Below are 20,952 nucleotides of genomic sequence, written 5' to 3'. Positions count from 1 at the left end.
TGACAAACAGAGACACAAAAGAGCAACTGCCACCACCCCCCAAAAAGGATTCTGCTTCCTAAGTTGATTAGAAATACTGCTTTTAGGATAAAATAAAGCAATAAATCCAGTACAATAAGAGATGCATTGATGCAGTAATGAGAGTAGTAAGAGTTTAAAAGAAATGACAACTGATTTATCAGATAAATTAAAGAAGAAACAGTCCAAAAATAGTGATATTCTCCGAGTTCCAAAAGTGTTAATTGGTACATGTACTAACCGGGGCTTCCTCCAGCACTGCATCTTCTCTTGGTCTCTCAGAGAGTGTGCTAAGCCTCTCATTTGGTCTCTAAGAAATGGGTAACAATGAAGAGAAAAAAGGAAAACAACACACTGTAAGGGGACAGTAAAACAACAGAAGATAATAGTGAAACCAGGCAGAAAAAATAATTCACAGAGAGAAAGGCAACCATGAACCCAGAAAATGTGAATATGACTATTCCTTGTACCCAATTAACATAGTAACATCACAATAAAGAAATACCTGGTTTCCCCTATTTACATTACTATCACACCTAAATATAACTATGCTCTCCTGTAACAGATGACAGAAGAACATACATTGAGAAACAGCAAATCCAAGTAACTTTTCACCTAAAATGACACACAATTTCCAAAAACCAGAGAACCCCATGTGAGGATATCCACAGCGATGTGGTGAGTCTCACTGTGCACCAGTTATTTGCAAGAACTGCAGTACATAAATTGTGCTAAATATACAACATGATCATTGTAAAATCGATGTTATTTTGCATAGAGTTGACAAATATATTTGGAGGATCAAAAGTCCATAACACAGAGCAGAATTAGCCCTGACCAGAAGCTGACACTGATGTGGGGTGGCCATGCCAGTGGGTGTGAGGGACAGGGGCTGAGGTAAGGGTGAGCTGGGAACTACCTCAGGAGACAAATGCCACACACTTGCTTTTCCTGCAGCACATAAGTCAAAGGACTCAAAGAGCAGCAGAAGGAGTAGTCAGATACAAGCAGTGAGGAACTAATAATGCTGAGGACCCTGTTGTTGCCAGGCCACTCCAAGCACAGACCCCACATCAGTCCCTGCTGGGGACACAAGAAAAGGGACAGAGCAGCTCAGGTCAGGGGGGAGCACAGCCCAGTGTCTCATCTGGAGCTGTCTGTACACAACCTTCATTTAAGACTAATCACACTGCTATTTGCTGGGCAGAAATTCTTCCTCCCTGCACAGCAGGAAGCACAGCACTGACTCCTGCCTTTCTTTAGCTCCAGGGAGTTAGTGAAACCTCCCCTCTGCCAGGAGAGTCGAGCTGGATTCACAGGCTGCAAACTTCCAGCTCCTCACAGACCACAACTACTGAGCAGAGAGGCTGATTCTCAAAACAAGGATTCAGAGCTTGACGTTCACCAGTGTTTTCACAATGTTTCCATTTTAAATCAGCCTCTCTAGTATGGGCATCCCCTCAGAGTCAGTGGATTTCCTCTGAAATTACAGCATCAGAACAAGGAACAACTGGTGACCATCTGACTTGCCACAGCCTCATTGAGTGCAAAACTAAAAGACAACCACAGCTGTACCAAAAGTTGTTTGTTTCTATGAAGATGATCCCAAGTCACAAGTCTCACACCATTAACACTGAAGATGACAAAAGTGTACATGAAGATGAAATTGTGCAGTGGAAAGCAAAATGATGGGACAACAGACCTGAGACTGCCCTGGCAAACTCATACTGAGAACCACCAGCAGAAAATCCTGCCCCTGTCAGAGCAGGCCATGTCTGAAACAGGGCTGGGTTACACAAAACATTTATTGCAACACCACCTTTAGAAAGAAAAATGAAAGCAAACAGGAAGACAATAGCAAGACCAAGATTTCTGGTGAACTCTAGATGACACACATGACTAGGAGCTTGGAATTCAAGATGCAAGGTTTTAGTTCAGTCTGTGAGAGAAGATTCCATTTTCATGGTAAGCAGGTAACAGCCAGAGGGACAGGCACAGCTGAGGCTCCAGGAGTAGAACAGGAGTCACTGGTAAGAGGGGAAACAAACTGAGAGCCTGATGTGGGGGTGATGGAGTCTGGCCAGAAAGCAGGTACAGTGCAAGAGAGACACTGCTCAGGGAGTGCCAGCAGGACACAGCAGCTCCTACAGCCTCACAGGGGCCCCAGCACCTCCCTGCAACACAGAACCCACTCTACCAGATCAGAGCTGGTGCCTGCAGGACAGGATCTTCTCCCTGACAACAGCAAGCACCAAGGGCTTTCACAGGCCTGACAACAAACTCAGCTACGTTCTGTAACAGCCCAGCCTGTGCTGGGCAATTTCTGTCCCTGCCAGAAATGTCAACTTCCCCATTCCTGATACCAGCCTCTCTGCCACCCATTCCCTCAAACTGGGAGAGGCAGAAACCAGCACCACAGAGGTGGAAGGAACAAGCACTAGAAAACTAAACACAAGTACTGGAGTGGCATATGAAACTGAAAGAAAAAGAATGAGAGGACACCAAGGTAATCTGGGTCTTTGCTTCCCAGAATCTCAGTTAACACCATCTGATGTACATCCTCTGGATATGGACAATGTGGTACAAGATTAATTAATGTTTCACTGCTGAATACCCCAAGGAACCTCACTTTCCACTCAACAATCTAGCACTCTTTTGAGAGGCAATTTCAGGAATATGTGAGCTTTCGTCCAGCAGTTCCATCTTCAACACTGGCCAGAGTGTAGCAAACTCTAACCATGTTATAACACTAAATAATATTTAAAAACAATATATAACCTTTTCTAAAATTTGTTTTTCACATGAGCCTTTAAACCGACATTGCGTTACCTACAGACACAGCTCCTGGCAACCTCATCCTGGGGCTCTGATGAGTAACTAAAGCCCGGTGACTCAGCGTGCACACAGCCAGAACAAGGACAAACCCTGCTGGACACGCTCTCCATCAACAATACCAGGCGTACAGATGGCTGAATTACCATTCCACTTACATTTTGCTCCTCTGGTTCTAATTTTGGAATTTTGTGTGACTTGCGCTCTTCCGATCGGGAAGAGTCATGCTTGCTACTTTTTTTCCTTTTCTCTTTCCTCCCTTCATGTTTTGCCTTAGCGTACTCCCTCGCTTGGACTTCATTCAACAGGTCCCCACACAGGGAGGACTCAAACAATTCCCTGCCGTTCTGGATAGTTTTGGTTATTTTCAGTTTGATCTCTGGTGAGCCAGTCTTCTTTGGAATCCCCACTTGTGGAGGCGGTGGCGGAGGCGGCGGCTGGGGAGGAGGGGAAGGTTTCTCCACCGCTTCGTGTGGCCTGTTGGAGTTCTCCAGCTGGTAATACTCCGGGGGGCTGAAGTTCCTGCCCGTCCCGAAGCCGTTGGCAGATCCATTGGGATACTGAGGGTAGCCCTGGTACTTGCCCTGGGGCTCGTACATGCTGATGGCCGGGGGGTAGCCGTTGGTGAGGGGGGGCAGCTCCTCGGATGGCGTGGGGTACTGGAAGCCTTGCTGCAGCGCGGCCTCGTACGGCGTCCGGCCCCCATCCTCGGCAATGTCACTGCTGCCATCGAAGGCCTCCTCTTGGCGGATGTTGGCCGAGTCAATGAGTTGAGGTGGTTGCTGAATTGTGTTTCCCATGATCCCTTGCATGAAAGAGAAAGAGAAATCCATTGTTCTGCTCCAGCATCCTTAGCTTTCCCTTTTTCTCATAGGGCCTAGAGGCAGGGGAAGGGAAATAAGAAGTCAGTGTAAATTAAAAAACAGTAATTAAGCAAATTAAATAGTTGAGGAAAAAAGGGATCTTAAAAATGATTTCCCCCTCTCTATTCAGCAGACACCCTCAGGTGGATTTAGAGTACCATTGTTACTGAGCCTTTAAAAAGGGCTACTAGCATGTCTTTCATATGGTAAATTTCTTCTTTTCCAAGACATTTTAAAAAATATCAGAAGCACCTATGAGCGTTTAAGAACTGCAAGCCCAAGTATTACAAAGTCAGAGTAATGGTGCCAAACTCCCCAGCACTCTCTACAGCCTTCTCAGTCATGTCCTAGGAAGGGTTATTCCAGCCTGAAGCAGCTGGACACCATTTCATCCTGCAGCAGATAAGAGGTACCAAGTTGTCCTGACACAGTCACTGTAAACTGCACAAGCCAGGAACACCACAGAAAGACAAACAGAGAAACCTCTTCTCCTCCTCCCTCCCCACCTCTTTGCCAAAGTTTGAGACACAAGCAGCCTTTGGGCAAGCCATAGGATGCTCTGAACAACAGCACAATGAAAACAAGTGGGTCGTTCCACCTTGGCCACTGGGAAACCAGTGCCCTGCAGCAGCCTCAGATGGAGCTTCCCAACCTCGTCCCTCCCCAGAAAAGCAGGGTACAGTTTGCATGCACTGGCTCCCAGCAGCTGTGTGAGGAGGGTTATTCTCCTGCCCCTCACACTTAATTTCAATATTAAGCACTGCATGGTTCAGAGCCTCAGCATCAACAGACCCCCAAACCCAGAGGTTACTCACTGAATGAGATTCCACACCTTCAACCTTCCAGTGCATATTGAAACACCACAATCAGACTCAATCAAAGTTAGACTTCCAAAACTTAACTGCAGGCTCAGAGAAGGCTTTGGCATTCACGTAAGCAGCTCAATGTTCAACAAGAAGCAACACACAGTGACCTGACCTGACCTGCAGGTAAGAAACACCAGTTTGCTTCCCACAGGGTTAGTTCAGCCCTTCCAAAGCAAACACAGCCCCATGGTATTTGTTCTGCCTGTGTGGGCACACAGGAGGGTTACTGTGCCCTTTTGGTCTGGGTTAGAAATGACATTAATGCATCCCACAGACACTTCTTCTAAAGGAAACCTCCACTAAACCCTGCCCACATGCAATTCTCACCCTCCCAGAGCTGTGCATCTCAATACCTTAGAGCTTTCCAAACACTGAGAACTTCCCTCCTCTAAGACTGCAAAAAGTAACTGAAGTTCCAACAGGAGCAAGAACTGTAACAGATTTGTGCTGGATGTTTTGGGGTGATGTTTTCAATGATCTTCACACTTTGATTAAGTTGATGGCTGTCCTCATCTTCACTGTCTGTGAGATTGACTTGGGCACGTTTGTCACTGTAATTAAGCAATTCAGGGCAATAACAGCACAAAGTTCTGCAGCAGAATTCTCTCATTGCAGGAACTTTTAAACCTTGGGGCCATTAAACCATCCCTTCCTCCACAGCTCTGCACATCAGCCAGCAAACCAACACAGGCAGCACCGTCAGGGGCAGCAGATCTGAGGAGCAGCACTGGGATTGCACAGCAAGGTCAAAAGCCCCAACCCACCCCAGTTCTGGGAAGAGGAAGTGGGACTGTTTGTACAATTTACCACTGAATTGTTACTTTCCATCTGCCAAACCGAAGAGCAAACAGTAGATTCTCACACTAGGCTGGCTTTTATTTTTTACTAAAACCAGGTTCAATCTTCTGAATACTTATAAAAAACTATTGGGAAGCTGTGGCAGCACTTCAGGAACATCCACAGCTGGGAGGGCACGGTCCCAGCTGCCAATGCAGTTCCCACAGGCTCTGCAGAGGTGGCTGCCCTTGTGCTTTGTTTTGCTCCATGACAGAAGGGTGGATTAATGAACTTCAGAGCACTGCATTTACACTGGATTTAGGAGCCACAGTTAAAGAACAAAGTTATGATTTTGGTTTTTTCACTTGTTCCAGAGCTTACCTGTGTCACTCAGCCTGTGCTGCACAGCTGGGACACCCCATCCCAAACTGGTTCCTCAGGAGCTCTGTGCAGGCTGAGGAGGGGGTCAGGGCTCCACAAACTGTCCCAGCAGCCCCAAAGCACCAAGGCTGTTCTCTGCCCCCCACAGCACTGACATCTCTGCCACCTCCTCGCTGCCATCACTGTTAACACAGCCAGACTTTCCCACTCTCCTTGCCCAAAATTCTGCCCCACATGTTACCCAGTGAAGTGGCACCTGGGCAGGATTACAGTGAGAGGACAGGCCCTAGAATGACCCCCAAAAGCAGGACACCATGAGGAACCCTGAACACACAGGAATCTCAACAGCCAAACCCAAGCAAGGATCCCTTTGTGTATGTCCCTCCTAAGCACTAATGTGAAGAACACTCCACTGTCACCACAGAGAGCTGTCCCTGCCACACAGCAACACCACCCAGACCACAGGGAAACAGGATTTCCAGCTGATCTTGCAGAAAAGTATTCCAGAATAAATTCTTCTCACTATGCCAGTGATTACTCCATGAACCCACCGTGTCAGCCTCCTGTGAACTGTACAGTTTGGCTTTCAAACATGACCCATAACAGATCCTGCACTGATACAACACTGGAGATGAACAGATAAAGAAACAGTTTCATCACTTCAAGGTTTATAGGAAATGGACACTTCACAGCTGCAAACAACTTGAAATCAACAATGAAACAATTTGAAATTAACACTTTCCAAAGTACAACTGTATTTCCTAATGAGAATGTTTCCTGTTTGGAGGTGAGAATCCCCCATTCTGCTCAAGTCCTTCCCCAGGACAGACAGGGACACAGGGCCATTTACAAACACTGACACTTGACACACCTTCAGTAAATATTTTCCTGTCATCCATGGGAAAGTCCCAATTCAAAGGAACAGAGGAAAAGGTAGATGGAAAAATTTAAGCAGCACAGAATAAGGCAGGTCAGCCTAGTAGAGCTCTTCCTTAAGTGAACACTGTTAGTTTCAGTTCCCATCCCAAGCTTCTCAGCTCAACTGAGCACAACTCAAAAAACCAGTTCCATTCCAAGAGTGAGTGCTCAGTGAGGGGAAGGTTTTGCAGAGATTATGGATCCCTCCAGGTTCAGCTTCTCACCAACAATTCCACTTACCTAAAACCAGTTTCAGTATGAGTATTTTTCAACTTTGCTTTCAGAAAACAAGACCTGAAGTTCTCAAACCTTGCTTCCACGCTGTATTGGACTAAATAACAACTGACCTCAGATTATCAAACAACTCCAATCCTGTGTGATCACAGCTTTTCTTATCCCCAATCTCTAGGTCTGGCTGAGACTGGCTATGGCCACAGCAGGGAGAAACACAACAGCTACTGATGAAGTCCAGCATACACACATTTTAAACAGAGCTTTCACCAAACCTTTTCCCTCCTTTTTCTGTTGACAATGCCTACCCAGGGCTAGTGCAGTCAGAGGTGAGGTGTTTTTTGGATGGAAGGTGTGTGTTGTGAAGCAGGAGCTGGCCTGCTGGCTCCTAAGGGAGCTGGAAGCACTGCTGTGAGTCAGTCGTGTGTGCTCAGAATGGTGTCACTGCCTCATCCCCCTGAGCTGGCCTTTCTATCACCAGCCTCAAAAGCAGAAGTTCCAGGATATCTTAATGTCCAAATACCACCCAGTTCCTGTCCACACAGACCTAAACCAGAGAGATGCAAACCTCTGCTCACATCCTACCAACCCCTCCTTACCCCACAGATGTTTACTGCCATTTCCTGTGCTGCTTCACCCCAAAGGATCCAAGCTGCACTGGTGCTGCTCTCCTCAGGCACCCAACCAACACAGCAACTGCTCCCAGGAGCTGTTCACTGCTGCAGGTGTTTGACAGACAGACAGAGCTGCCTGGCTGGACAGGCTGGGTGTCTGAAGTGATGCAATCACTCCTGACCTCTCAAACCCCTAAGCCTGCAGTTCACACACACCTCACTCTCACACCTCTCTGCAGTTCACACCCTGCACCTCGCTCCTCCCCTGAGCTGAGCACACCCACTGCTCCCAGTCACATTAACTACGACTCAGAGGGACACCCCTGCCACCTGGAACATCATCCCAGCGGGTCAGAACTGTATGAACTGCAGAGAGAAATAAAACAATTGTTCCTACTAATCCCTGCATTCAGTCTGTGCAATCTGCTTTGTCCCATCCTTCTCTGCATGTCCTTAACAAATCCCCCAGACAAAGCTCTGTTTGCACACGTTAAGACAATGCCAAATTTTCACCTGCACCTGAGTATTTAACAGGAAACCCACAGCCTGTGGATTTTTCCTGACTCCAGCTGGACTGAGCTGTTCCTCCTGGCAGACACCAGTGGTGAATCAGAGGCCTCTTGACAAACTTTAAAGCATGAGGTGAGGCTGCTTCCCTGTGCACCTTTGTAAAGGTGTTTTGTATTTGGTTTCTGAATGCCAGAAAAAACAGTCACGTCTGTAACTGAGCTAGATAAGGGCATTTGGAAGAAGTTTCCCACGGTGTTGTGGAAAGAAACAACTTGGGCAGCAGAGAAAAGTGGTTTGTCTGAAAAAGGAGCTCAGAGACTCATTTGTTTTGAGAGCCACGGGATTCAAATGGAAAACATGGAGCAAAAACTCTGGATCTTCAGGACAAGTCATGGGCTAATACTGCTATGAAGCCAGAAATCAGGTATCACAGCCAGGGTAAGAACCACAACACGTCTCACACAAACCCCCTCAAACTCAGGCAAAGCCGTGAAACTGGAAAATATAAAATATGTTTGTATTAAAAAAAACCATACAGTCTTTGACCATCATTCTTCACTCTCACCCTGCACCTTCATAAAGCACATGTTCAGGCTTTGGAACAAAATCCTTCCAAGCAGTTAATAAAAATAACAATAATATAAAAAAAAAAATATATATATAACTACCAAAGCATTCACTGTGCATTTCTGCAAAAGGTCACTGAAAGACTTGAACAGCCATCAAAACAAGCTAGTTTTCCCATCAACTATAACTACCGGCTACTTCATACTGTCCTTCGGGCTACTATACATCCGTAGAACTGTGTCATCGTTAAGACTTTTAACAACAAATTGCACTGAAACGACCGAGCGTATCGAAAGCACAGCGAGACCACAACAAAGTGCAGCACAACGCAACAGCACCGCAGAAAAATAACACCAGAGCAACAACAAACCCTTCGCTGATGCGCAGCTCTTCCCGCGCGCAATAAAACCCCGTTCCTCGAGCTGCGGAGGCCGCGGCGCGGTAACACCGACGGCTCCGGTGGGCGAAACCCCGAATTTCTCGCCCGCAGCAGGACGGGGCTCGGCCCCGGTGAGAGCGGCTGGGCCGGAGCGGGGAGCGCGGAGCCGGCCGGGGGGGACGGCGCGGGGGTCCCGCGTCACGGCGCCGAGCCGGGGCCTGTCCCGGCCGGGCTCTGCCCTAGCCGGGCTCTGCCCGGGGCCCGGCCCCGCCGCCCCGGTGCCGCCGCAGCTCCCGCAGCAACATGGCGGCCGCGGCCCCTCCGCCCCGGGGCCGCCGCGGCCCCGCGCTCACCTTCAGTCAGTTCCATTCTCACGGCCCCGCCGCGTCCGCCCGGCCCCGCGCAGACAAAGGCGGCGGCGGGGGCGGCGCGGGGCCTCCGCCTCCTCCTCCCGCAGCACCAGCAAGGCCGCGACGGAGCCCCGGCCTCGATTTCCGCGCCCCCGCCGCTGGCGCCGGCTCCGCCCCGGGGTGACCGCCCGCCCCCAGCGCCCGCCGCGGCCGAAGGAGGCGCTGGCGGGGCCCGGCGGGTCCGGCGGGTCGGCGGCCGAGGGAGGCGCTGGCGGCGGCGGCGCTGGAGCGGCTGTGCCGGTGCGGCCCCGCCGAGCGCCTCCGCCCCCGCCCGCCCCCCTCCGCCGCCGCACTGCGCAGCCGCGCGCGCACGCGCCGCCGTCTCCCATTGGCCGCTGGGGCGGTGCCCGCCGCGAGGCGTCACGGGAGATGTAGTTCGGCCGGAGGTAGCGGCGGCGTGACCCCCTAGAGGAGCCGGGAACAAGAGGGGACTGGGCGGGATTTGTGTCCCTTTCTGGGCTCCTCGGACAAGAAGGACAAGGGGCTGGGCTGGAAAGAGCTGTAAGGAAGGAAATTTAAAAAGTGGTTCTGCTCCTGACTTTAGGGACCTTCCTAAAGGCCCGTGCACAGCACAGGAACAGCCACAGATGAGTGTCCTCAGGAGCAGGAGAAGAGACTCATCTATGTCCCTCATTCCCACAGAAAAAGCTCTTTTATACATAATCTTAATGTGTTTAAAGCCCAGTTTCGTATTGGGAGCTCTGTCCCCTTTTTCACCCATCTACTCCATTTTATTTTCTACTTTTTAAAGCACCGTTCAACTGTTTGGGCATCCCTTAGCCAAAGGGTTCCGGACCCTTTTTTCACAGGTTCAACGAAATGTTTATTCCTCTCTAGTCTCTGAAAACCAGCTAGTATTTCATGGAATCTCAGAATGCCTCTGGTTGGAAGGGCTATTAAAAATTTCAAGGGATCAAGTCACCTGTCACCTGCTGGGAACGTGTCTCCAGCCATCAGTGTGTTCCACCCACCCCTCAGCCACGGGGGAGCAGAGCGTTTGTATCACACGTGGCAGGGTTTGTCCCCCTGACACAGAGGAGTCTCTGCTCCCTGCGTCCCTCACACCCAGAGCTGCGTTCTGTGTGTTCAGGGCACCGCGCGGAGCGAGGCCGCTGGCAGGGCCTGCAGTGACAGCTCAGGGCCCGGCCTGCCGCCAACCGGGGATGTTGGGAGCGACTCCTCCCTGCGAGGCGCGGCACAGCTGCCCGGGGGAGCTGCGGCTGCCCCCGGACGCGTCCGAGGCAGGACGGGCACGGGGGAGGCTCCTGGATGCGCTTTAGGGCCCCGCGGGAGGGTCCCGAGCGTCTCGCCGTGTGCGTGACGTCATGAGCAACTCCCCGCTCTCGCGATGGCGTCACGCCACTGGCACGTGACGTCACAGACCGCGAGCCGTCGCCATTCTCGCGCACCCAATCAGCGGCTTTTCCCGAGGGCCCCTCGGGTCAGGCTCCGCCCCACTGCGTTCCCATTGGGCAGGCCTCGGGCAGGACAGCGATTCTGACTTCTGATTGGCTGACGTCGAGCAGGGCGTGGCGCGGCGCGATGGCGCAGGCACCACAGAGCGGCGACGGGTCAGAGCGGCGCGCGCGGGGCACGACGGGACTTGTGGGCGGGAGGAGTGCGGCCGGCGGTGAGCGGAACCGGAAGCGGAACCGGGATCAGGACCAGGGCCAGGGCCAGGGCCAGGACCAGGGAACCGGGACAGGGATCGGCACGAGCACAGGGACCGGAAAGGGGCGGCGCGGCGGCCCCCGGTCCGGCCCCGAGGCACCCGGCAGCGCTCGGGGATGGGGCCGGCCGGGCCCCGGCGGCCCCCGGCGCCCGCCGGAGCTGCCGCCGCCCCGCGCCGCTGCCGGGGCTGAGGGCCCGCCGCGGCCGGCCCAGCCATGGCTGCGTGCGGCTGTAACGCGCTCCTGGCCGCGGCCAGGGCCAGGTGAGCCCGCGCGGGGTCGGACGGGCCTCGGGGGGGTTCGCAGCCTTTGTCGCTCTCCCTGCTGAGGCGGCTCCGAGAGACCCGGCGGGGCTTCTCCCCCCTCACAGATGAGCTGCTGGCACAGCACGGTTTCTCGGTATCGCAGCCGTTGCTGGGGGCTCAGGCTCTCAGCACAAAAGCGATTTCACGGGGCCGGTTTGGTGCTGAGGTTTGGGTGTGATGCCTCGGCACTCGCTTCTCCTGCCCTGATCTTACCGAAACACCTCTCCAGTTTCAGGGGCTCCCGTCTCCTGGCGCATTGCAGCCCTCTGTGCTCCCCAGCCGGTGCTCTTGTCCAGCTGGTTGATCCCCAGCTCACCTGGACCTGCAGGGACTCCAAAAGCCAGCCCTGGCCACGCCGTGCCTACCTGGGCACCGCCCTGCCTCGCTCACCTGCCCACACCTTGCACACCTCCAGCCGCCCCCGGCAGCAGCTGCCAGGGGGGCCCCTGCCCCACGGAAAGCCCAGGAACCAGGGAGCTAAACCTGCTAAAAGCCTGGGCAAGCAGGTGGTGGCTCCTGTGGCAAAGAAGTCCTTGAGACAGAGAGTGGTGGATGAGCTGAAGCATTACTACCATGGGTTCCATCTGCTCTGGATTGACACCAAGGTGGCTGCCCCAATGGTGTGGAGGCTGCTGCACGGGCAGGTGCTCACCAGGAGGGAGAGGAGAAGGGTAAGTGCCACAATGTCAGTGTTCAGGAACAAAGAATCACAGTATGATTAAATGCAAGTGCTTTTTCCTGGGTGTCAGGGGTACACAGACCCAAATCTGACTCCCCTTCTTTGGGCACACTTTGAGTGATAATCTTTGGGTAATCCCTGCTGTGCTTTTCTCCCTACAGCTGCTGAGAACTTGTGCAGATCTCTTCAGGCTGGTTCCCTTCCTGGTGTTTGTCATTGTCCCCTTCATGGAGTTTCTGTTACCTGTGTTCCTGAAGCTCTTCCCTGACATGCTGCCCTCGACGTTTGAGACGGAGTCAAAAAAGGTTTGTGGAGTGTCCCCAGCTCCTCAGAACATCTGTGCAGGGCTGCTGTTCCCTGCCTGTGCTGCCAGTGAGCATCAGCCTCACCCTGTGCCTGAGGCATTTCCAGCTCATTCCTGGGCTGAGTGGTGACACTGTCATATTTCCTGAAAAATCCTCTTTGCCTAGGATTTTCTCCTGGGAAGCTGAGAAGCCTCAGCTTCTCCTGTGTTTGCTGCTGTAGAATGTGGTCTGGAGATTGTTTATCCAACATGTGAATTGCTTTAACTTAATGGCCAATCACAGCCAGGCTCTGAGCAGTCACGAGATTTTATTATTCATTCTTGTTAAGCCTTCTGTCTGTATCCTTTCTTTTTCTTTAGTATAATTTTAGTACAGCATTCTTTAATACTATATAATATTGTAAAATAATAAATCGGCCTTTTAAGATCATGGAGTCAAATTCTCACCTTGTCCTGAGGACCCCCACAAACTCAGCAGAGGGGGACAGGTGGAAGGCTGTGCTGCAGACAGGGATCAGAAGGAATGTGCACAGCAATTCCATTTTCTGATTTATAACTTTGTATTTCCCAAATGAAGGAAGAGAAGCTGAAGAAGAAGTTGAATGCAAGGCTGGAGTTAGCCAAGTTCCTGCGGGAGACCATTGCAGAGATGGCCAAAAGGAACAAGCCAGACACAGGAAAAGGGAAACAATTCTCCAATTACCTGCATGAGGTAGGATGGCAGCCATGGCACAGACACACCTTTAGAGCTGCTGCCTGGGGCAGAGAGCAGGTGATCTGTACCAGGATTTTGGGGACAGAGCAGCTGTCAGTGCTGGTCCCTGCCCACCCTGCAGTCAGAGCCCTGCTCACAGGAATTCCCAGCCTGGCAGGGAACACCTTTCACCCCCTGGAACTTCCAGTGGCCACTCAATAACAGTTTCACTGTGACTTTTAACTGTATGGTGCTGTCTCATGCAGGGACAGAAATTCCCCTGTTAGGAGGGGAAGAGAGGGAGGTTCCCAGCTGGGGATCCCACTCAGGGCTGTTTGTGCCTTGCCTCAGCTCAGCCAAGCCCTGGAATTCCCAGCCTGGCAGGGCTGGAATTCCCAGCTTGGAAGTTCCCCCTGGAACTTCCAGTGGCCACTCAATAACAGTTTCACTGTGACTTTTAACTATATCTCCAGCAGGGACAGGAATTCCCCTGTTAGGAGGGGAAGGGGAAGGGGGGAGGTTCCCAACTGGGGGTCCCACTGTATCTTGCTGTCTCCAGCAGGGACAGGCATTCCACAGTGGGGAAGGGGAAGGTGAGGAGGTTCCAGCTGGGGATCCCTCTCAGCTCAGGGCTGTTTGTGCCTCCTCCAGCACCGTCCCAGCGGCCGGAACCCCAGCACACAGGAGGTCGTGCGCTTCTCCAAGCTCTTTGAGGACGAGCTGACCCTGGAGCACCTGGAGAGGCCCCAGCTGGTGGCCCTGTGCAAGCTGCTGGAGCTGCAGGCCCTGGGCACCAACAACCTGCTGCGCTTCCAGCTGCTGCTGCGGCTGCGCAGCATCAAGGCCGACGATGAGGTGGGTCTGCAGCAGCACCCAGGAGCTGCCCACACCCCCTCACTGCAGGGCAGTTTGGTGTTGATGAGAGTCTGATCTTCCCCAGGACACATCCCAGAAGAAAATAGAATGAGAGTTCACCTCCCTGCAGCCTTGCAGTCTGGCATTGCAGATGTTGCCACTAGAACATTCCTTTTGGAGTCATGCTAACTTATAAAAAAGGGATGCCTTCTGATGTGCAGTGGGGTTATTTGGAAAATGGAACCAGACTTACTCGTGCAGAGGTAGTGGTCATAAATTGCAGCAAGGGAAATTTTAACTTGATAAGGAAAAAAAAAATAAAATCAGTGAGTGGGTAAACAGTGGAACAGGTTGCAAAATCCCCATCCCTAAAGGGGTTCAAAGCACAAATGGAAAATGCTGAGCAATTTTGAGCAGGAGATTGGATTGGGGACCTACAGAAGTTCCTGCAGGTGCAGCAGGGTCTTGGCTTGCCCTGTGCCTGGATGGGAATGTTGCTGTTCATTCCAGATGATTGCCAAGGAAGGGGTCAGTGGCCTGAGCGTGCCTGAGCTGCAGAGCGCCTGCAGGGCCAGAGGGATGCGGTCACTGGGGCTCTCTGAGGAGCAGCTGAAGGAGCAGCTGGGGCAGGTGAGTGTGCCCTGGCCTGGGCTGCTGTGAGGTTCCTCAGAGGACAGGCTCCAGGCAGTGCTCAGGTGCAGCAGGCACAGCTTCCTGAGAATTCATGCATGAGTTTCAAGCTGGATCCTCACTCACAGAGCTGAGCTCTAAGGCATGAAGGGTCCAGATTATGTCCTAGACTAAAGAGAAAACCAAATAGAACCAGGGCCAGGTAGGAGCAAGGTGAAGCGGGGGGTATTCCTAACTCTTCAAACCCATTTCTTCTCATTATGGTAACTTAAAACTGTATTATCCAAACTCAAGATTGCTTTAAGGACAGTGTTGTATTAATGAATACTCACATAGAGCCAATATGAAGCAATTTTTCCTTCTGTTTTCTTCCAACAGTGGCTGGATCTGCATTTAAAGGAAAACATTCCTTCTTCTCTGCTCCTGCTTTCCCGTGCCTTGTACTTAATAGATGTAAAGCCACAATCTGTTCCCATTCCACAGAGCAAGGCAAGTGGTTTGAATAAAGCTGATAGGTTAATAGCTCAACCATTACACATTATAAAAATGAAGGACTTTGATAGAATCTTGTTTCCTGATTCTACAAGTGGACTGAAGTTGTGACTCTGTGTTGTTCTGCAGACAGCTGAACCTGCTGGAGTGATGACATCTGTGCTAGAAGGTCAGGAGACCCTCCTGGATCCTGCCCCTGTTGTACAGGCAAGAAAGGTTAGAAACAGCAGTCTGCAAGCTGGAAAACATGTGCTGAAGTGGCTGGGAATTGGGTGTGACCAAACCTTTCCAAACCCAATGTTTGACACGACAGCACAGAGCATGAGCAGTGTCTGTTCTTGCACTGTGTGGGTGTTTTCCCCCCAAGAGCCTCACAGTTGCATGTTGTGATTTGAGAGGCAAGGGAAGGGAGCAGGGATCTGCTGTGGCACAGCTGGTGCTGTGCCTGGGAGCAGCAGGTTATTGAGTACCATGGTGCTGACTCCCAGCCAGGGAGGACTCAACCTGAATTGCTTCAGGCCTCAGCCCAGGTGCATTCAGCTCAGAGGAGCCAGTTAAAGAGGACTTGGTTTTAGCCCTATTAGTGAATTTGGGTTCAGTTGTCTGGGACAAAATGAGCCAAAATATCTGGAGTAAGAAAGCCAGAGCATATGGTTCTTAGCATCACACTGCAGTGAATTCCTTAGATTAGTCCCAGCTGATAAAAGCAGCAGCAGGAATCAAAGAATATTGTATCAACTGCCAGAAATATTTCCACATAGTTAAATTGTACTGGGGAAACAATGGAAATGCCAGGACAACTTTGACAGAGTTAGCAGGGAACAGCCTTGTCAGAAGGGAGAAGGGCCTGGGGGGGTTTAGGCCTTTCTGAGAGGGTTCTGTGACTTACAGCTGCTTTTTCCTTAAAGAAGGAAGAATTTGTGTCCCAGCCAACAGAGAAATTGCCATTCTCTGAAGCATCAGTGAAGTCTCCCCCACGAGAGGTGAGCTTGTCAGAGTTCTTACACTTCCCAAAAGAGATTGTTCTTCACACAGCTTGCAGCCAAACTGAGGAAGTTTGGAGTGCAGGATGCTGTGAACACTGCTGAGTTCAGGGAGCAGCTGGAGAAACTGGATGAGAACTGCACTGGGGGCTGTTCAATACAAAGATACCACACATGGCAGAGAGCAAACTGGGGGGAATTACTGGTATATCCTGGTACTCTTCCTTAATAATCTGCCTTGGGCCACTGGGACAGACCAGCCTTCCCTTGGAGTCAGCAGGGTAAGAGCCACTTTGTACCTGTCAAAATATTTCTGCAGTGATTGTCTTTGTTTTGCCCATTTTCTTTCTGTGAATATTTGATTTCAATTTAGGTGCTTGTGTGCACATCTGGGATGCTGCTTAAGGCAACTTGGGGAGTCCAGACAGACTCCCATTTCCTTTAACCTGAAGAACTTTGCTCCTTATCAACTGTTCCTCTCCAGAGCAGCTTCCCATGCTAAATGAGAAGACACCTTCAGAAAAGATTTTGAATTTCAAAAAACATCTGTACTGCCTAAAATCTGCCCTTTTCTTTTGCCCCTAGACCAAAATGGAAGCATCCCAGAGCAGCAAGGCTGGTGCCAATGGAGCCTAACCTGGAGCCAGCCCTGGGAGGAAGCATCTTCCATCTCCACACCTCCTGCAAAGGGAGCAGGGATTTCCCAGGAGGCTGCTCTACACAAGGAGGCAGTAGCCCTCAGGGGCCTCTCTCTCTGTCCCAAGCTTGTTAGCAACTAGGCCACTGTTGTCTGGATGGCCCCAGACATCTCTTTTGTGCTGGATCCTTGCCCTGCTACTTTTAACTTATGGTGTAAATATGTTAATAATGGTGCTGCTGTCTGTGCTGTTCCTGAGCAGGTTTTTGTGCTTAGCAAAGGCAGCTTTTCGTGTTAGAATGGCCTGTGCACAGAACAAGCTGGGCTGGGGTCCAGCAAAGCCTGTTCTGCAGTGTGAAATCCTTTGCAGGAACATCCCCACACACCCAGGGCCAGCAGCTTGTCCTGAGGGTCACAGCTCAGGCTCTTGGTCCTGATTTGGGTGTTTTAGCCAGTGACCAGCCCACAATGACCCACGTGGCCACAGTTTAACTGAGGAGGGTGGCCACAGGGAGGGAGGGAGCAGCGCTCAGTGGTATGACTGGTCAGAAGGGCTTCAAGCCTTGCTGGACAGGAGCAACCTCCACCTGTGAGTGTTTGCTTCCCCAGTGGGAGCTGTGCAGGTGCCACACACTGTGACAGAATCAGACTTGCACTTTGAGGATCCCTCTGGGTCACAAGAGGGAGCAACCTGGACCTGCACACCTCTCCTAAGCGTGGAGCTTTGGTTAATCCTCCCCTGGCTCAGAATACACACCAAGTGCTCTCCACACTTGCAAAGTGACTCCTCACATGCTCCAGTGATGGTTCGGTTTTTGCCAGACTCTCAGAGGATTCTGAAAAGCTGTTTTTAGCATTTGTTAAATTTTTTACTCTGTCCTATGTAAATACTGAGAAATTACTCACATTATGGATTTTAAATATGTATATTTATACTTACTGTAAAATTAGATTTGGTGCTAAGTAGGAATGAAATGTCTCTTGCAGAGGTCAGCCGGCCTTTAGAACAATCCGACTGAAAGCCAGTTCTCCAAGCTCAGGTAGGAGCAGCACTTTAAACCCGAGGCCTCAGGCTCCTACAGCAACACAGAGCCAGCTGTCAGGTGTCCTGTGTCCTCAGCTCTGTACCTGAGCCTGTCCTTGTTCACCTAGCCCGTCCTCAGTGCTGGGTCTGTGTCTAATAAATGGAATAAATGTTATTTCAATAACACCTTGCTGTGGAGTCACTGCTGCCTCTTAGCGCCACAGTGAGGGAAGGCATCTCCTCCCACCTGCTGTTCCAGCTCGGGACTGCTCCACTCCCAAACCCAGCTGGGTTTCTCTGGCAGCTTTTGGATGCCCGGGGAGGTTTGGGGTGAAATGATCAGGTAACAGCTCCTTCCTTTGCCAGCCGGCCTCCACCGGCCCGGGGAACTCCCTGCCCCATCCCAGGACCGAGCTGTGCCGGCTCCCAGGGCTCTGCCCCTCGCAGAGCTCCTGTGGGCAGCCCCTGCTCCGGGAGGAGGGAGAGGAGGAGGCTGGCGGCTGTCCTGGGCGGGATGAAGGCAGAGCCAGCCAGCAGCGGCTGCTGAGGCAGCAGCACATTCCTCAGCTGAGAGGTTTCACAGATGGAGAGAGCAGAGGGACTGGCGGGGAGCCTGGGCATCACCTGGGCACTGCCCTGCCCTGGGCGAGCTCTGGGTGGGCTCTGGTGGCTCCCTTGTCCCCATCCTCCAGCACCGCGACCACGTCACAGTGCTGTGTGTGCGAGGGCTCGTGTGTCCGTTTGTCTCCTGTGTTTTCAATTTAGAAAGATCTGGAAGCTGGGGCTCGCTCTTCCTTGGATGTCCTGCAGTGACTACCAGCCCCACAGCCGTGTTCAGCCTGAAGTGAGCACAGGCTGTGCCAACCTCCCTCCTCCCAGGGCAGCCAACCCTGGGGCAAGCAGAGGCAAGAGAGACCCTTTCCACACCTCTAAACAAACCCCTTTTCAGATCAAAAAGCCAGCCAGCTTTTTTCCCTGAGCCTCACAGGTCACTGCTGCCTCAGGGCTCTTGGGGACGTGCCCACTCTCACCTCTGCCTGGCATGTGGGGACCCCGGGCACCTTCCCAGGACTCAGTACCCTGCAGGCACACAGAGGGGAGAGACAGCAATTCTGCTGCATGACCTTCTGAGCGAGGGGAGGAAACGACCCCCGTGGAGCCCCATAAATCACGGGATTCTGTTCTGCAACGCTGGGCAAATGAAACGCTGCAGAGATCCAAGGCCGTGTGTGCTTTGGCGTGGGGAGAGCTTTTCCAGCCGTGCCGGTGCCAAACACCTTCCAGACTCCCCTCAGCCTGGAGAACCAGCTCCTTGGCTGTTTATCCTTCCCCCGGGCATCTTCACACTCTCTGCTCCAGCCTGGAGCCAGGTGTTGTGGCACCCGTGTCTGCCCCAGCTCGGGGGCAGCGCCGTGCCCGGAGCCGGGGATTTCTGCTGGATGCTGCTCCTGTGGCAGCGCCAGCCCCGGGCCTTGCGTCAGCCTCTTCCCCTGAAAGCTGCTGAGGAAAGATGCCCCGGTCAGCACTTTTGGAGGAGATTAGTATTCAGAGGGAAAAGCAGTGATTTAGTGCGGCCCAAGCACAACAAAGGCTGGGATTTACAGCTCCCGGATCCCAGCAGCACATTCCTGCAGCCCTTCTGCCTCTGCTGTAAACGTGTAACAAAGGAGATGGAGCTTCATCCCAGCCTAAAGCAGTGTGGGACAGGGCTCCGTTGTCAAACCTCGCATGGAGCAGGACGGGGTGCAGGTGACAACGTCCCCAAGGTGTCCCCAGGGCCCAGGACTGCAGGGATTTGGGGGAGCTGTGTGCCCCAGCTACAGCTGCACACATCTGGCTCTGGCTCTGCTCGGCTCTGGGGGGCTGGAGCTGCACCCTGGGGTCCTGCTGACCCCACAGCTGGCTGGGACATGGGGGATGGAGGGTGGCTGTGGGGGCTGGAGGCAGCCATGGCCCCCAGGCTGGGGGATCACTCCCTCCACACACACTGAGCCCTGCTCTGAGCCAGGGACCTGCACCGAGCTGGAATGGCACAGGAGGGACACGGCTGGCAGGGGGACAAAGCTCAGCTGAGTGCTGGCAGATCAGCCATGTCCTGGGCTGGGGCCAGAGAATTGTCCCGGGGCTGCACAGTCCGAGGGCTTTAAAAGGAGAGAACGAGGAAGGCAAGGAGTGGAGAAGACAAAGGATGCTGTGAGAGCCAAACGTGGTTACCCAACACACCCCACCCGCTCAGGGGCTCCTGAGGGCAGCACCTTTAGCTCCTCCATCGCCCTGGAGCCATTTCCCAAGGGATCCTGTCCCATCTCCCTCCTAAGCAGAGACCTTGGTGCTGGGCAGAGCTGGAGGGGCTGCAGGCACCCCGTGGGCAGGGGGTGCTTTGGTCCTGCAGGTCCCCCCAGCACTGGGTGGGGCCTGTGGGGTGCTGAGGACACTTTTGGGGTATGCCCATCTCCCAGATTGCCCACATGAAGAGGATGGGTTATCAGGGAGAGGAGAGAGCTGAATTTTTCTGCTGGGCTCCAGCATTCAGGCAGCTCTGTCCCATCAGCCTCCGTGATTTCTGCTGGGCACCAGCCAGGGCAGCACCCCAGGGACCCTCCATGCTGTGTCCCCGTGTCCCCACGGAGTGCTGTGGGCACCCAGCTGCATGTGCCCCTTCCCCAGCCTGGCAGGGAGCTCTGCTGCAGCTGCTCTGCTTATTATCATATTTAATTGCCCTCCTGGTAACCCCAGGAAATGAGCAGGAGACGGTGAGAGCCGCAGTTTGGGATGATGTAAACACCAACTCCAGCTCTCCCTGCGCCAAGCCAGTCCCGGAGAGAGCTGTGATTTATGGAGCCCCCCAGCCCTGCCCCCCGCCTGGGCTGCCAGTTTAATCCAGGGCCGCAAATTCAACATAAATCACTTGATTAAAAGCTCTACTTAATTTAAAGGGGGTGGGGGGTGGGCAGAGTGCAGCTGATCGATTTAATTTACACCGGGAAACAGCAACAAGCAGATGCATTTAAAAAGGCCGGGGAGGCTGGTGATGCTGCAGCTGCTTCAGCTGCCTCAGTTTAACCATTTAAGGGCTCTGGAGGGACTGGCAGCCCCTCTCACCCTCCCTCCATGCATGGCCAGCCACCTCCCACACCACTGCCCAGGCCCTGCGGGGTGCTAGAACATTTTTATGGGAAGTGCTGGAGCCGTGAAAAAACAGAATTCCCACAAAAGCAGCTGCCAGCACGGCTGCTCCCTGAGCATCATCATCCCTGGATGAGCTGCAGCACCCAGAGCCCCAGAGCCCCCTCCCCATCACCCCCACAGGGAG

The 20,952-nt window shown here is 52.7% G+C and overlaps 2 protein-coding genes across 12 annotated transcripts in view; one reads left to right on the top strand and one right to left on the bottom strand.

Annotated features, from left to right (window-relative positions):
* NSD3 (nuclear receptor binding SET domain protein 3) overlaps positions 1-9,619 on the bottom strand; it is a 39,201-nt gene extending 29,582 nt beyond the window's left edge. For 6 of the 9 annotated variants that reach the window (XR_007779366.1, XM_050983131.1, XM_050983136.1 and 3 more), the window contains exons 1-3: positions 9,310-9,619; positions 3,009-3,727; positions 260-328 (exon numbers count right to left, since the gene is read on the bottom strand). Coding sequence is in view for 8 of the 9 variants with exons in the window: in XM_050983131.1 (XP_050839088.1) it covers positions 260-328; positions 3,009-3,683 (744 nt within the window). In the remaining variant the exon portion in view is untranslated. Of the gene's footprint in view, positions 1-259; positions 329-3,008; positions 3,728-8,947; positions 9,252-9,309 lie in introns of those variants that run through there. The other 3 variants (XM_050983134.1, XM_050983139.1, XM_050983132.1) reach the window with 2 other exon arrangements.
* Positions 9,620-11,028: 1,409 nt separating this feature from the next.
* On the top strand, positions 11,029-17,823 carry LETM2 (leucine zipper and EF-hand containing transmembrane protein 2). 3 transcript variants are annotated; one of them, XM_030233240.2, is made up of 10 exons: positions 11,029-11,299; positions 11,571-12,012; positions 12,182-12,325; positions 12,902-13,036; positions 13,670-13,873; positions 14,384-14,503; positions 14,882-14,992; positions 15,125-15,211; positions 15,904-15,978; positions 16,564-17,823. In XM_030233240.2, the coding sequence occupies exons 1-10, from the start codon at positions 11,253-11,255 to the stop codon at positions 16,612-16,614; spliced, it is 1,416 nt and encodes a 471-aa protein (XP_030089100.2). In that variant the 5' UTR covers positions 11,029-11,252; the 3' UTR covers positions 16,615-17,823. The 3 variants fall into 3 exon arrangements, with proteins under 3 accessions (XP_030089100.2, XP_050839001.1, XP_050839002.1); XM_050983044.1 differs by having other exon boundaries at positions 11,034-11,299; positions 14,882-14,996; positions 15,129-15,211; XM_050983045.1 differs by lacking the exon at positions 14,384-14,503 and having other exon boundaries at positions 11,034-11,299.
* Positions 17,824-20,952: the final 3,129 nt, after the last annotated feature.

The sequence above is a fragment of the Serinus canaria genome, chromosome 22 (genome assembly GCF_022539315.1).
Source record: "Serinus canaria isolate serCan28SL12 chromosome 22, serCan2020, whole genome shotgun sequence".
NCBI classification, from domain to species: Eukaryota; Metazoa; Chordata; class Aves; order Passeriformes; family Fringillidae; genus Serinus; species Serinus canaria.
This window is presented reverse-complemented; position numbering and strand designations above follow the sequence as displayed.